Source organism: Leucopleurus acutus (genome assembly GCF_964270905.1).
Source record: "Leucopleurus acutus genome assembly, chromosome: 11".
Taxonomy (NCBI): domain Eukaryota; kingdom Metazoa; phylum Chordata; class Mammalia; order Artiodactyla; family Delphinidae; genus Leucopleurus; species Leucopleurus acutus.
In genome coordinates this window covers 53,701,076-53,716,589 of record NC_139152.1, presented here as the reverse complement: position 1 = coordinate 53,716,589, position 15,514 = coordinate 53,701,076, and the positions used below count along the sequence as shown (strand labels likewise).

At 40.7% G+C, this 15,514-nt stretch overlaps 1 protein-coding gene across 3 annotated transcripts in view; it reads right to left on the bottom strand.

Moving 5' to 3' along the window:
• Window positions 1–1,349: 1,349 nt before the first annotated feature.
• Window positions 1,350–15,514, bottom strand: part of IRAK3 (interleukin 1 receptor associated kinase 3) — a 64,993-nt gene continuing 50,828 nt past the window's right edge. The window contains exons 9-13 of one of the 3 annotated variants that reach the window (XR_014326620.1): window positions 13,215–13,413; window positions 12,818–12,880; window positions 12,560–12,724; window positions 9,798–10,650; window positions 1,350–1,814 (exon numbers count right to left, since the gene is read on the bottom strand). Coding sequence is in view for 1 of the 3 variants with exons in the window: in XM_082850897.1 (XP_082707023.1) it covers window positions 10,135–10,650; window positions 12,560–12,724; window positions 12,818–12,880; window positions 13,215–13,413 (943 nt within the window). In the remaining 2 variants the exon portion in view is untranslated. Of the gene's footprint in view, window positions 1,815–2,431; window positions 2,488–3,120; window positions 10,651–12,559; window positions 12,725–12,817; window positions 12,881–13,214; window positions 13,414–15,514 lie in introns of those variants that run through there. The other 2 variants (XR_014326621.1, XM_082850897.1) reach the window with 2 other exon arrangements.

Here is a 15,514-nt window from a genome sequence, read left to right as displayed (position 1 = left end):
AATTAAAGCCTCGTGACAAATTATAGAAACAAAGACCACAGCAGCCATGCATATTTCCTTTGTTTTGTATTTGCGTATATTAACCAATTTTTATTTTTCCCTCTCATTTCTTCTGTACAAGAAATGTTGGTGATGATTACCTTTATTCTTAGAAAATCCAGGTGGAAGATAAATTAAGATCACCTAGAGACAGAAATGATGACTGATGAGACCTTGTGTCTCCTCTTTTGGGAGACTGACAGCATCTTGAATTATTTTAGGGTTATTTGTGTGATACTATTATTGATACTGCAAGGTTAAATAAAGGGTACAAGGGTGAGGATAAATGCTGAACAGCTGAAGAGTAGGATTTGTCTTTTGGCTTTTAGCGCCACGCTTGCCTGTCTGTGCTTTCCACTATAGTTCAGACAAAACTGTATTTCTAGGACTTCCCTGGTGGCGCAGTGGCTAAGAATCCTCCTGCCGACTCAAGGGGCACAGGTTCGATCCCTCGTCTGGGAAGATCCCCCATGCCGTGGAGTAACTAAGCCCATGCATCACAACCACTGAACCTGCACTCTAGAGCCCAGGAGCCACAACTACTGAGCCCACGTGCTGCAACTACTGAAGCCTGCACACTCTAGGGCCTGTGCTCTGCAACAAGAGAAGCCACCGCAATGAGAAGCCCGCGTAACTCAACGAAGAGTAGCCCCCGCTCGCCGCAACTAGAGAAAGCCCGCGTGCAGCAACGAAGACCCAAGGCAGCCAAAAGAAAAACAAAAAAAAAAACCCTGTATTTCCTAGATGCCCTTGGCAGCTAACTTCTCATAATGGGATGTGGAAGAAATAGAGGTTTTTCTTTCCCTGCTTCTTACTGGGCCCCTGGCAGTGACAGTGGCAGCAGCACAGGTGGTGGTTCCGTCCACATTCCTGCTTTTCTCCTTGGCAACACTATTCCAGAAGCATCGGCAGCAAGTTATCAGCAGCCTCAGCAGTACAGGGGTCGTGGGCTCTTAGTTATACATTTTCCCTTTTTTCTCTTTCATCCATAAGAGTGAGAATGGCTTCCTGTAGTTATTAATCTCTGGATAACTTCACATTTTCCTCTTTTCGCTCTTCTAGGCTTTCCAACCCTTTGATAGCCGATTCCCAATATTAAATTTCATCTGTTTGAAACACCTAGTAGGGGTTCTATTTCTCCACAAGCACAATCACTGATACAGATGAACGCATGGCCCAGCTTATGCAAAGGAAAAAACACGGAGCTGATGGGAGAGGATCACTGATAGGCCTGGACAAAATGGAGAGATCAGGGGCTTCCCTGGTGGCACAGTGGTTGAGAGTCCGCCTGCCGATGCAGAGGACGCGGGTCAGTGCCCCGGTCCGGGAGGATCCCACATGCTGCGGAGCAGCTGGGCCTGTGAGCCGTGGCCGCTGGGCCTGCGCGTCCGGAGCCTGTGCTCCGCAACGGGAGAGGCCGCGACAGTGAGAGGCCCGCGCACCGCGATGAAGAGTGGCCCCCGCTTGCCACAACTAGAGAAAGCCCTCGCACAGAAGGGAAGACCCAACACGGCAAAAATAAATAAATAAATAAACTCCTACCCCCAACATCTTCTTTAAAAAAAAAAACAAAAAGGAGAGATCAGATAATGGGAGGTCTTTATAAAATCAAGGACAACATACTGTGGTTTCTGATGTGTAGCAGCTTCAGGTGGCGATAGGGTCCAGTGTGGCCATGGGAACAGTGGCTGAAGGGAAGTTTACGTGTGGCTTCACTGTAATCAATGAGATCTTTTAACTGTGATGCAGTAATGCTACTTGGTTCACTCACATGACTATTGAAATCAGGAGCGATGATGCCAGGATACGAGATGGGGAGAAAGAAGAAGACATGTTAGACTATGCCTTATAAAATATGGCGATAATTTTTTTATTAGGGAAATACATTTTAATGGCCAAGACAGGATACTAGCAATCACATGAATTATTTCTCCTGCTTCAAACTGCCAGACAAATGCATAATGAAAATGTCAGAGATCGCTCTGCCTTCCAGCACAAAGCAAACGGCCTTAGAGCTGCAGGCAGCAAGTTAACGTAAAACGTGCATATTTGGCTTTGTACGCATACTGGGAGGTAAGCACGCCCTTTCCTCCAGGTATATAAAATAAAAACAATAAAAGGTCATTGATTAATATTTGCCCTTGGCTGAAGTCACTGCAGCCCTTATTTAAAAATCCTGTTACAAACATTTAAAAACATCACAAGATCCAGTGTTTCATGGTCCTGCAAGTACACCATAATTTGCCTGTACACTTTCAGAAGGACAGGAAATTATCATTAGTGAATAATGGGACTAGGAAGACCACCAGAAGTTATTTCTACCTCACTCCAACATGCTGTTCAGAATGATTCCATTTTACACTGTATTTATGTATTGGATTCCTTAACTTCTCTTTTGTTGAAATCTTTGTAATGATGGTACCATTGGGATTACCTGGCATTTCCCTTCTAGGAAACACAAGAATACCACCAACACATTAATTTAGTATAAAAGAACAAAATTTGTGGCTATGTTATGCTCTTAAGAAGCCAACATTCATTTATCTTTTAGCTAGATTTGCCTAGGAAGTGTTTTTATATTTACACACTCCATAACTTCGTTATGTCCACAACAGTCCCAGATAGAGCTCATCAGAATTGGTATTTTACCCTAGCGTATACTTTGCTTTTTCCCTTTATAATTCATGTGTTATTGTGGATCCCGTTAGCATTGTTATATAGCCTCCACCTCTACCTGCTGGAGAAAAGCACGGTAGTCAGCCATTCTTTCTCTGCACTGTTGCAAGTTTTATTTTCAGTTGATAATGATAACCAGAGTCTACTAAATTCAGCAAGTTAAAATTTTTGTGTCGGCTAGAAACGGATAGTGGGGCACAAGTCTGGGGTATGGATACTTAAGGGTGAAAAATTTATCTCCCCAAAGATCTTTAATTTAACTGTAGGTTGCTTCTTTTTTTGTGTTTTTTTTTTTTGTTTTGGGTTTTTTTTTTTTTCGCGGTACGCGGGCCTCCTGGACTGGGGCACGAACCCGTGTCCCCTGCATCGGCAGGCGGACTGTCAACCACTGCGCCACCAGGGAAGCCCTAGTTTAACTGTAGGTTGCTTCTTGAAGTACTTGAAGCAAGTATAGATCTTAAGGGTAACTTTTAAAGATTTTACCAAAATCAACTAATATTTAATTACAGATATTCTCAGTTGTGTACTGTGATCTCTTCTCCATTCTTCTGTATTTCAGCTTGTCTGGTTTTTGCCTCTTGGACTTTTCTTTTATAAGCCCTCTCAAAACTTGTTACTCAGGGGATACCAGACAAATCTATGTGGGAGCGTCAGTCACTAGGGTTGGAAGACAGAAATAATAAAGGGCATTGGAATAAAAGCATTATTACCAGTTGCCAGTTGTTACCGAGGGCACAGCTGAGCGAAGAGTCAGGCAAATGTAGAAATCTAGAGAACATTTTTTTCCAAAATAAAAATAGCTTTATTGTTTTCTGATAATAAAAGTGATACATACTCATTATAAAAACGTCAAATACATAAAAGTCTAAAGAAAGTAAAGAGTACCCAAACGCCACAGCCCCGAAAGAAACCATCATTAACTTTTTAGCAAAGATTTCTCTATGAAACACATATTATTTAAAAATATCTAATGTTATAAATGGGCCCATATTAAACATACTATTCGGTAGTCTGCTTTCTCATTCAATAATATTTCAGGGACAAATTTTCTATAGCAATAAACACAGATCTAAACAATTTTTAATTAGTTGCATACAACTCAATTGTATATTTGTGCTGTAATTTATTTAACCCATCTTCTATGGAAGGATATTTAGGCTGTTTCCAATATTTTAATATGCAAACACTAAAAAGTACATCTTTGCCCTCATGTTTACACACTTGTAAAACTTTTATTCATTAGGATAAATTCCTAAAAAATTGCTGGGTGAAAGTGTCTCACCATTTAAAATTTTGACATACTACCTTCTAGAAAGGCTGTACTAATCTCCACTCCTGCCAATAGTGAATAAGAATACCCATTTGCCCATACTCCTGTCAATAGTTTTAATCTTTGCCCATCTGTGAGGACAAAATTAATAATAATTAAAAATAATAAAAACATATTTATTAGCTGCTTTCATTTTCAAATAGGGGATACTTTTAATTTTTTAATTTACTCCTTTTCAGAGCAGGTATTTCCTGGGCTTAAATAAAGAATTTTCAGTTTGTCTCCCCATCAGTGTGACTCAGAATGAGAGTCAACTTCTTGGAACCTCATTTTCCTTGATCTTATAGTAACAGAACCCAGCTCAATAGCTTGGATGATGTGTGAATGCAGCTAGCATAGAACTAAATACACCAATATTAACTGAGTCTGAATCTCCTGCAAGTACACTCTTCCTACCTTCCTACCCTCTATCCCAACTAACATTTGTCTATAAGAAAGTTTTAAAACTAAGGAGCCACTGAAAAACATTGGAAATACTCTCTTGCTACTTATACAGATGACCACAAAAATTTGCAATTAGGCAGATGACATCAGTAAGAAGGCTCTTAAGTGAAAGTGTGGTGGGTAATGCAGGTTTGGTAGGCATCTTTGGAATAAAAATGCCTCCCAAGGAAATACCTGCAATAAAATCTAATGGACCATCAAATACACACAAATAATTTGGGACAGAAAGGTGGAAGCAAAATACAACAAACATCAGTTTATTCCCTGTCAAAATGTTGGCTTATCATTGCGTAGACACGGTTTGGGAATGTTTTTCACCGTGAAGCAAATTTATAAGCAACATATACAATTTCTAATTCCTCTTTTCAAAGATATCACAGATATTAATATTTGAAATTCATAACTTTCATCCAAGGATGGTGAAATGGAACCATTTAAGCAAATGATTGGTGACAGTCTGGATATTAGAAAGACAGACTTTGGGTGCAATCTAGATGACCGTGTTGAGACACTAGATACCAATGATTCTGAAGAGGTTTTGAAGGATTATTCAATTCATTCATTTTACAAATATTCGTTGGGCCGTAGTATGTGCCAGGTACTGTGCTAGCTGTTAGGGATACCAAAGGAGCAAGATATAGCCTCTGCCCTCACGGAAGTTTCAGTTTTATGGAGGAGAGAGAAGTCAACAGGCAGTTCCAGCTTGGGGTGATGGTGCAGTGAGGCATGGGTAGATGCTTCAAATTTCTTAGCAGAAGCCTGCTGAAGATGGCATCAGTAGCCCAATGAATGCCCTGAAGAAGTCATAGGTCAGTGGAAGAAGTGCTGTCATGATTGCCACAAAGTATGCCATAGACACTAACAGCGAAGCCACAGGCTAGCGTGGAGACATGAGCTATACCACAGGACAAGGAGAAAACCTCTCTGAATCCTGACAAAAGAGCTGGCAGAGAAGCCAGGGTCTATGTCTGGAGAATACTCTTTTTTGAGACGACTCAGTTTGGCTGGTCCCACGGAGATCTGCTGGTTAGTGATAGAACTGAGATTACAACTCTCCCACAGTATTTCCTGTTCATCCACTCACTCATTTTTCACTCAAATGTAAGTTCCATGAAGGCAGGGATTTTTGTTGGTTTTGATCTTCACTGTATCCCCAGCTCTTAGAACAGTGTCTGACACAAAGGAGGCCATCGGTAAATATTTATTCAATGAATGAATGAATTCACTGAACTCATATCAAATGACTGCAGAGGTGGGTGCCTGAAGCAGAGGAACAGAATAATGAAAAAGGCAGGAAACATGGTGAGGCTTCTGTCCCTACTGAAAAGTTTTAGAATCGACAAATGACCCTTGCATAGGGGCTTGAATCTGCAGTGGCTTCTTTGTGTCATGTCGAGTACAAGAAAGACCATGGGCTTTGAAGTCTGACAGAGGTGGGTTCAAATCCTGGCTCCTCCAGATCTGGGACGACCTTAGGCAAGTTACATACCCACCCTGAGTCAGTTTCCTCATCTATAAAATGGGATTCATACCTTCACGGTGGTTGTAAAGGTTAAATAGAAAAAAACATCCACAGCTCTGGACCCGGTTCCCTTTGCCCTCACCCCATCCTTCCAGCCCCAGAGATGGGGCTGTGCAGAGGTCTGGTAGAGCTGTGGACCCCTGGTTCCCTGGGTATCCATCCTGGAGTGCTTCTTGGGTGTTCTTTTCTATTTCTCTTAACCCCTTCTCTCTTTCCAGGAAGCTTCTCCAAGACACCTTCCTCGCCCTCTCGAAAGTGCACAGTAAAAAGGGTAAGACCTCTTCCTCACCCTTTCAGCCCTTACTTTCGGTTCCAATAGTTTATGGTTCAAATAACAGATGTCACTGAACAGTTAACTTGGGTAGATGCCTTTTCGTCCTTTCTAAAATGTTTGCTCCTTATTTGGTACCCTAGTAGCTAACACAGTGCCTTGATTCTTCATAAATGCTACTCACGTAACCCTCACTTCCTAGACTCATCATACCTCAGGTCATAAAAGCTGTTTTACACAAGAGGATGTACCACCTTATGAAACTTCACAATTATGCAGTGGGTCACAGATCATTATAACAATTCTCCGGAAGCCAATAAAATTGACTACGTCAGAAATCCCATACCTAATTTCAAAAACAACAAAATACTTTCTTCATGTTTTGGGGATTGTAAAATGGCACAAAAACCTATCAAGTAAATAGGATCTGCCTGGAGGATTGCCCATGGTGCGTTATAAGGATGAAGACGAGTGAAATTCTTTACTAATTCACGTTTGCTGATCAGAGGAAACACTTGGGGGCTCATTATTGGTTTCTTCATGTGTCTTAGTCTTTACATCATGAAGCCACAAAGGTATCCTCTTATTGCCTGTAGCAGGATGCAAGATTTAATTCCTAACAGTTAACATTTATTAACGCACCCACTAGAAGGCAAATCTAGTAAGGACTGCATCACTCAATAGAAAATTCTGGTAATTTCTAGCCACAGTGGTATCTGCTTACCATATCATTAATTAGGTTATTGCCAGCTAATCTGACTTGGTCTTTAAGATGTCTAAAATAGTCACACCCTAGCAAGGTGATCTAGTTAAAAAGATCATTGACTAATAGTATTTCTAGAGCTTCTACTCAGTGCTAAGCAAAGTCCCATGTAATAGGTTGGGAGCTAGCAATCTGTGTTTTTAACAAGCCTTCCATGTCATTTTGCTGCACGTTAAAGTTTGAGAAACACTGTTTGTTTTTTGGTTTTTTTTTCTGAGAAACACTGCTTTAAGTCAACTAAGCAAGTTCAAATCAACATCATACCAACAGATTACACATGTGATGAATAATGGTGTGGGCCTGCTGTCAATCAGAGCTTCCTTAATGATCTCTCTTTGAAGGTACTGGGGGATTCGGATTCAAAGTGAAGAGCAGTTTAACAGAGTCAGTTCTTGATTATCTTGATTACCTCGTTTGAATTATTAGTGGCAACTTCACACAATTCTAGGCTTATTTGCCCGATTCAGCCAAAATACTTTCAGACTACATAAGACAAGCTGAATCGGCCTCAGAATGGTTGGCGATACATAAGGCCAAATGTTGAAGACTTTTACTGATTCCTTGATTAACGTGTATAATCAAGAGTTTTCAAACTGGACAGGTCACAAGAGGTAAAAATCACATGAGTCTAGGGCAACCCTTTCCCCTGATAGTCTTAGCATATGGGCAGTTTGGGAGCACTGTGAACACATTCTTCATGCTCAGATGCGGAAGACATCACCGGGCAGCCAGGTCCCCCCAGACCAGCCCTCAGGGATGGCCTCTCCCAACTGCTTGCCTGGGGCTTTTATTTGGCTTGTCAATCAGGCTAAGGCTTATTGTGTTTTGAACCTCACTTCCTGCCATGAGATCCTTTTTCCCAGAATTGTAGCTCCACGTTTCTGACCTTGGTCTGTTAACATGACCCTGATTTCTGACGACTTCCTTCTTTGATTAATTGTTCTTGAATCTGGACTCCAATCTGACTATGAATAACTCAACCGTACTGACTTATCAAAAAAAAAAAACCTACAAAAAACAATCATAGGCCTATTCCTTTGATGCAGAGAAAACTAGAGGTCTGCCCTTTTATTATAAACATCCTGGAGAGGGAGATTCTGTAAATCCTCTGGAAATGGTTTTTGTGGAGTGTTTCTGTCCATCATCATAAAGACAGTCATTATCCCCACTTTGTTCATTTACTCCGGAATGTTTATTATAGCTGAATTTTTGATTATGTGGGTTCACAGAGATAATGTAACTCAATTTAACTTATAAGGAAACACCTGCTCTGTATAGGATAACATGCTAGGCCCTGAAGAGATGGACCCTACACAGTCAGGGAATGTGACAGACAGAGTAATGGCCCCAAAGATGTCCATGTCCTAATTCCAGAAACCTGTGAATATATGACTTTAGAGGAGAAAAGGGACATTGCAGGTGTGATTAAATTAAGGATCTTAAGATGCAGAGGTTTTCCTGTATTATCTGAGTGGGCCCCATGCAATCACAAGGATCCTTTGGAGGGCCAAAGAAAGAGGAAGTGGTGATGAAAAAGAGTTCAGAGAGAGATCTAGATTTAAAGATGTCATGTTGCTGGCTTTGAGGATAGAGGAAGAAGCCATGAACCAAAGAATGCATACAGTGTCTAGAAGCTAGAAAAGGCAAGGGAACGAATTCTCCCCTAGAGCCTTCAGAAGGAATGCCAAGGACTTCTGACCTCTAGAACTGTAAAATAATTAATTTATGTTGTTTTAAGCCACTAAGCTTGTGATAATTTCTTACAGCGACAGTAGGAAACTAATATAGGAGTTTACCATCTAGGAAGAGAGATATGATAGCACAGGCAACTTGGATATAATTCAGAAAGTGACAAATATAAAACAGAAATACAGAGACATTGCTACAGATGATACAAATGAACTTATTTACAAAACATAAACAGATTCAGACACAGAAAACAAACATTGTTATCAAAGGGGAAACGGGGGGTCAATTAGGAGTTTGGGATTAGCCGATACGAACTACTATATATAAAATAAACAACAAGGTCCTACTGAATAGCACAGGGAACTATATTCAATTTTCTGTAATAAACCATAATGGAAAAGAACATGAAAAAGAATATGTATCTATGCGTCTAACTGAATCATTTTGCTGCACACCAGAAACTAACACAACACTGTAAATCAACTGTACTTCAATTAAAAATCTTTAAAAATGGAAAAAAAAAGAAATTGCTATGGAAATGCTGATAAAGTGATTACTATTGGCTGGAAAGATTAGGAAAGCTTCCTGGAAGATGGCAGTTATGGTGGGCCCTGAAAGATTGGGTAGGATTTCAAAAGGGGGAGATCTAGTAAACACCAGCAGTAAAGGCACAGAGTTGGAATCAAAGAAAAAACTGACCTAGGCCTTTATGACCAGCCATTTTCTTGGAACAAAAATGGCTTGATTAAAATTTCATACATTCTATTCAGGATATAATAGTCTCTATGTAAAAAAAATTGTAATAATAGTCAATATTATAGGAGATAAACTATCTTAAGAGTTTAAATACAGAAATACAGATCTTGGGCATGTCATGGCTCATGTTCAGATAGGCAGACTTGACAGGGATGAACAGAAATATACTAAGAGTTGATTGAAATAAGCAAAAAGGCAATTCTTTAAAAAGGTATGGTATCTATTAACATTTACAAGTTAGACGTTTCTGACGACCTTCGCAAGCAAGCTAAACCAAAACAATGGAATCCAACTGAACCGAATGTACTTGGCAGACTGGAGGCTCTGAGGAGTCATGTGGTTGCTGAGGGAGAAGACACTGGAATCCACTTCCATTTTGGTAGGTTTTGATTGTTTTGTTTGTCTGAAGTCAGAGTCTACAATCTTAAGTAATTCTGAATGGTTCTAATTTAGTCCAGGTTTGATCATGAGGCAATGATCGTGCTAAAACAAAACTTTAAGTCACTCTGTTCTACAAGTTGGAAGGAATGGAATAGAATTGTTCCGATCACTGATCTGCATTACCCAAATTCACCAGCAATCATCCTCTTGGCGCTACCAATAAAGACAATGTCTTCGCAAGATGAGACCTGTACTCAGGTGCCTCAGCAATACTTGCTTTCTTCTTTATCTTCTGGTGAAACTGATGCCTTTTTGTACTGTTCACATTCATTCCAGGAAAATTCAGAGGAACAGCTAGCCTCCACTGGCATGCTCCTGTAGGAATGCCCTGGAACTTCCGCAGAAGGGTCCATATTCACACCAGAGGCCCTCACATCCTGGGATGGAGCTGCAGGCTTTGGAGACCAACTTTCTTCACAAGCAGAACTGGGCACGTTGCTAGTGTCCTCATTCCTCCCACTCCCTGTCTTTCTGTCAAAGCCCAGGAATGTAACCTCAGACTGGCTGCATTCAAAGGGAGTTTTCTGAGTCGTTCTCCCTTTTCTCCAACCTTTATCATGAGGCAGCGATGGATTATTCTGGTTTTCATCATCTTCCACTGGAATACTTGGTACATTATCGAAGAACAGAGGAGAAGGACTCCTGAAGGACTTCAAGGATGTGGGAGGATCTTCCGCAAAATACAAGCTGGCTTGAGTACTTTCAAGAACAGTTAGGACCTGATTAACCAAGAAGCCAACACACATTGGGTGAAGTCTGAATAACCTCTCCTTTTACCTTTTTCTTCTGTCTACCTATTAAGGAATATTCTCTTATTTTCATGAAATAAATTCAACTATAGAATTTGAAATGCAAAGGAATTAAGGATTAGCTAAACTCCTTCATGTTAATAAATTAAGTGACTTGAAGCAAAGTAGAAAAGAAATTGATTATCAAGAGACCTGACTTTATGCCTAGATTTGCCACCAACTACTTTGTGACCTTGGATGAATCTCTTATCATTTTTTACTTCAGCCTTAATATGTGGAGGATTGGAAGGGGTCAGGGGATGGTGAACCCAATCTATAGTTCTCAAATGCCAGACTACCTAGGGAAGCTTTCTTAAAAAACAGATCCCTTAGCCCCAACCTAAAGATGGTCATTCAAAAAATATGGACATGGGGGCCCAGGGATCTGTATTTTACAAGCTTTGCAGTTGATTTGGATATGCAGCTGAATTGAGAACCATTAACCTGATATAAAATAACATACATTTACACACACACGTAATTTAAAAAATACATATAGAGAGCTTTATAATTTACAAAGTGTTTTCACACACATCACCTCATTTAACCTGCACAAACCTTAATATCCTCACTTTATAGATGAAAAGGCTGAGGTTCAGAAAAGGGAATCACTATCGCTAGCCAGTAAGGAGCAGACCTGTTGCCTGACCCCACGTCTTCTGGCTCCCAATTTCACGTTCCCTCCACTATATATCTCAAAGCTCCTTTCCGGGCCCAAGATTGCAGGCCACACAGCTCTTACTTGTGGTGTCAGGCCTAGAACACAGCTCTCCTGACTCCCAGGCCAATGGTCTTTATATTCTGATTATGTCAACTCCTTGTTTAAAACCCTTCCATGGCTCTACAATAGACTTAGGATGGAATCCAAATTCCTAGAATGGAATTCACGTCCCTCGATCACCTGGAACCTCCTATTATTTTAAACACGTCCAGCTTTTGCTCTCCACCATCCCACTTCCATGGTGCTAGACAATCTGCAGTCTTGGTGCCAAGGAATCCACTGCACCTCTGAGCCTTTGCAGGTGTAGATTCTCTCCCTGGAATGTCCTTCCATCTTTAATACCTAAATCCAACCTGTTCTTCAGATCATAGCTCAGCTATCACCTCCATCAAGAAGCTTCCTTGACTTCATAGGCTGGGACGTATTCTGACTCTACGCTCCCATCTATCATCATGCTTATCTTCTGGTACCGAAACTTCATGTTTATAGATCTGACTCTCCCTTTGAACTGTGAGCTGAAGGGCAGCAATTCAGTATCTTGATCACTGTTGTATCACCAGCACCTAGTCCAAAGTCTGGTACGTGCAAAGCAGGTACTAAATATTTGTTTACTGTAAACAAATAAATGTCTAGATGATTAAATTGATGGACAGATGAGTAAATTAAAAAATCAATAAGGGAAATACATGATGCATTTTTTAAAAAATTTGGCCACACCACGCAGCATGTGGAATCTTAGTTCCCCAACCAGGGTTTGAACCCAGGCCCTGGCAGTGAAAGCGCTGAGTCCTAACCACTGGACCACCAGGGAATTCCCGTATGCTTCATTCTTAATGGACCAGATCTCTTACGAACGTTGAATAAAATATTCTCTCCAAATTAGTCACATGTCTTTTCATTAAATTTTTTGTGGTTGCCCTGGTCCCACCCAGTAATACCCTCCTTCAGAGTACCAAACGATGTGACTTTCTGATCTGGAAAAGCTATCTATTAGGTGAGAATTCTCTGTTGAGAGCTGCATTTGTCTCATTGATATTCACATAGATACACAATTTATCCAATTTAGATTTTCCATGGTTCCATGGACTCAGTTTTTAATAAAACCGTGGGTATACGTACTTCATCCATCGAGGGTCTTAATTTTGCCCGTGTTGCAGCACACTGGCCTGCCAAAGAGAACAGCTTGGCGGAAAAATTCCGAGGACAGGGATGTACTTTCTTATCTAGAAATGAGATACATGAATCGAGGCCTCTCTTCTCCAGCAATTCTATAAGGAGATCCCTCTAGGAAGAAAAGGAGACAAACTCATCACTGAGAACTCAGAATCTATCCAAAAAGTGACCAAAAATAGGCACAGAGATGAAGACAATTCTTACCAGCTGGATATGCTTTGGCTCATCTAACACCACTTTACAACCTGTCAGAACTTCCATTATTACCTACAAGGAACATACAGAAAGTCAACTACATAATATTAATATTATACACATAGTAATAATTACTAAATTATTATAAATATTATTAAAATATTACAAATATTAAATATATACGCATAATTAGTCATGACTATTAACCTCAATGCTGAATACAGTTCATTCTAATTAATGACTTTACATTTCATTACTTGATTGATTATACAAAATTAATGTATAAGACAATGAGGAACAGAAAATCAATAGGTCTAAAAGCTAAAGCCTTTAAAATAATTCTTGGAATTTAGTGTATTCTTGGCAACAAACTCTTCTACTTTGTTAACTGGTAGTTGGTACTTACAATTCCAAAGCTGTAGATGTCTGTTTTAACAGAAAGTTTGCCCTGTCTGATATACTCTTCTGGCATGTACCACAAATGCTTACTGCTGCTGCTGGTCATGCTTAGGACAGAGCTCTGAGGTTCTAGGTGGGGTCGGATGTGTGCCATGGCAAAATCAGTTAGTTTGGGTTGAAACTGATCATCCAGAAGTATGTTTGCACTGAAATTGTGATCAAGGGCAAACAAGACAAAAACATCATAAAGGTATTTCGAAACAGGACAAGCTCACCATTATATCTGATCAATTCCAAGTAAAGCCATATGTTATTCTCCATGAACTTTTTAAAGGACATTTTCTCATTTTTCTTAAAGTATAAATCCAAGTGTCGTATAAAACCTAAACCAAAATCCTGACCTAGGAACAGCAGTCGTTTCAAATTTACAGGCACATATATGGAGTTGGTGGCTAAAGCTGATGCTTTGTCAACAGGAGAAACTAAAGTTAACCAAAGCAGCTTTCCTTGTGTTCTTCTTCCATGCATGTAATGAGAACATTAACTGAGTTTTAATCAGATTATAGTTAAGTGTCTGACGTGCACAGGGCTGTGTTGTGGAATGCCCGGCTTAGAGCTGCTGCTCTGCAGTGATTTGAGGAATCTTCGGTAGCCCCTGCCTTCCTAATAACGCTATTCCATTGTTCCACCTCTATGGATTTTTTCTCTTTGAGTCTTTTAAAATATAAATATCTGCAGAGGCAAAGGCGAAGTGCTCAGAGTCAGTTTTAGCTGCTTGGCACATAAACACCTCAAGAGTCACTTAACATCTTAGCTGAGAATAAGCAGCAGATTCTTTTATCTTTGAAGGGTGGTCTTAGCAGGGGTGGGAAATGATAAGCTTTTCACAGGGCACACGCCTGGGAGCAAGTCCCAGCTCTGCCTCTTCCTGGCTCTGTGACTGCCGGTGGGTTACATCACCCTGTAAGCCTCAATGTCATCTTTCCTCACATGTGAAATGAGGAAAAAAAATAGAACTCACAGAACTGATATGGGGCATATAAATAGCCTGGCATACAGTAATGCTCAATACTGGTAGCTGAGATGAAGATTAGCAACCCCTCATAAGACAGCAGATGGATATTGATAGAAGAAGTGGGTGGATCGTGAGAAAGCCATCTACTTTTCCACTTTACTTAGGGCTATCTAGAGCTTGCTTTTTGTCCCCTGAAACCAAAGCTTCCAACAGTAGGCCTGCCCATCCAAAATGCCACATGGGATATTTGTAGTAAAAGTGGTAATAGCTATAGGATAAGAAGAAGAAATTCTTAGTCTAGAACAAATATTGGATCTTATGAAAGAAATTCTTGCTGTCCCTATACAAGTAGGCCCACAGGCAGACCCTAGTTCTAAACTACAGGTCTTATTATGATTCAGAGTATTGAGTCCTAGTTCTATTTAGAGGACTTGATGCTAATGTCTTGAGAATTCTAGTCCAGACTTTGTCTAGGACTGAGTTGACAACAGACAAAATGATGGGACTCCCCAAGGCCCTTTAAGGATAGAGAAAGATGTGCTCTAAACTTTATTTCACTCTCCCTCCTCTAAAGGTGGCAGGAGAGTTTCAAGGTCCAAAGAGCCCACCCTGTCCATAAGCTGAGGGCCTTTACCTGTTGCGTGATCCTTGTACCTACAAGGAGAAAGTCAGAGAAGGCCTGGCTCTCTAGACTTGTATCAGTAAGCACAGTCCTCATTATTCTCCTTGCCTGGTCTTTTCTCCCCAGATATTTCAAACCTGGCAGTTTCTGAGGCCAGATGGGGTTGCACACAGCACCATCTATGTTACTCCTTACCTGGTCTTCCACTTTCTCAGTTGGAGAACAGTGGTAGCTATCCTGAACCTCTGAATATGGGGAATACATTAGAGCCAGATCCTACCTTCAACCCAGCTCTAGATAAGAACAGACATTTAGCTCTTAATGACTTCTTCCATAGGTGTACTCTTCACTTGCTCAGATCAAGGCTGGGGCTTCCAGAGATGCCCTGATCATTTCAGAGTCCCGGGGTATTTAATGCAGGAGTTTGCCAGGTGTGCCTGGCAAGTGAGGTGAGGTGGGCAGAGAGTTTCATTAACTCTCATTACCAGGACCCAAGCTTCTGCCCCCCTGAGAGCCTGGCTCTCTTCTGCCCCCCTGCCCTACCACTGCCCCCCACCCCGCTTTATTTCAGCATAAGAGGAGGACAGCAAAGATCTGAATGCCAGATCTTCAAGGTCAAACATCTCATCCTCTTCTTCCTTCACCCTAGCCTTAAGAATGGTATAAAACC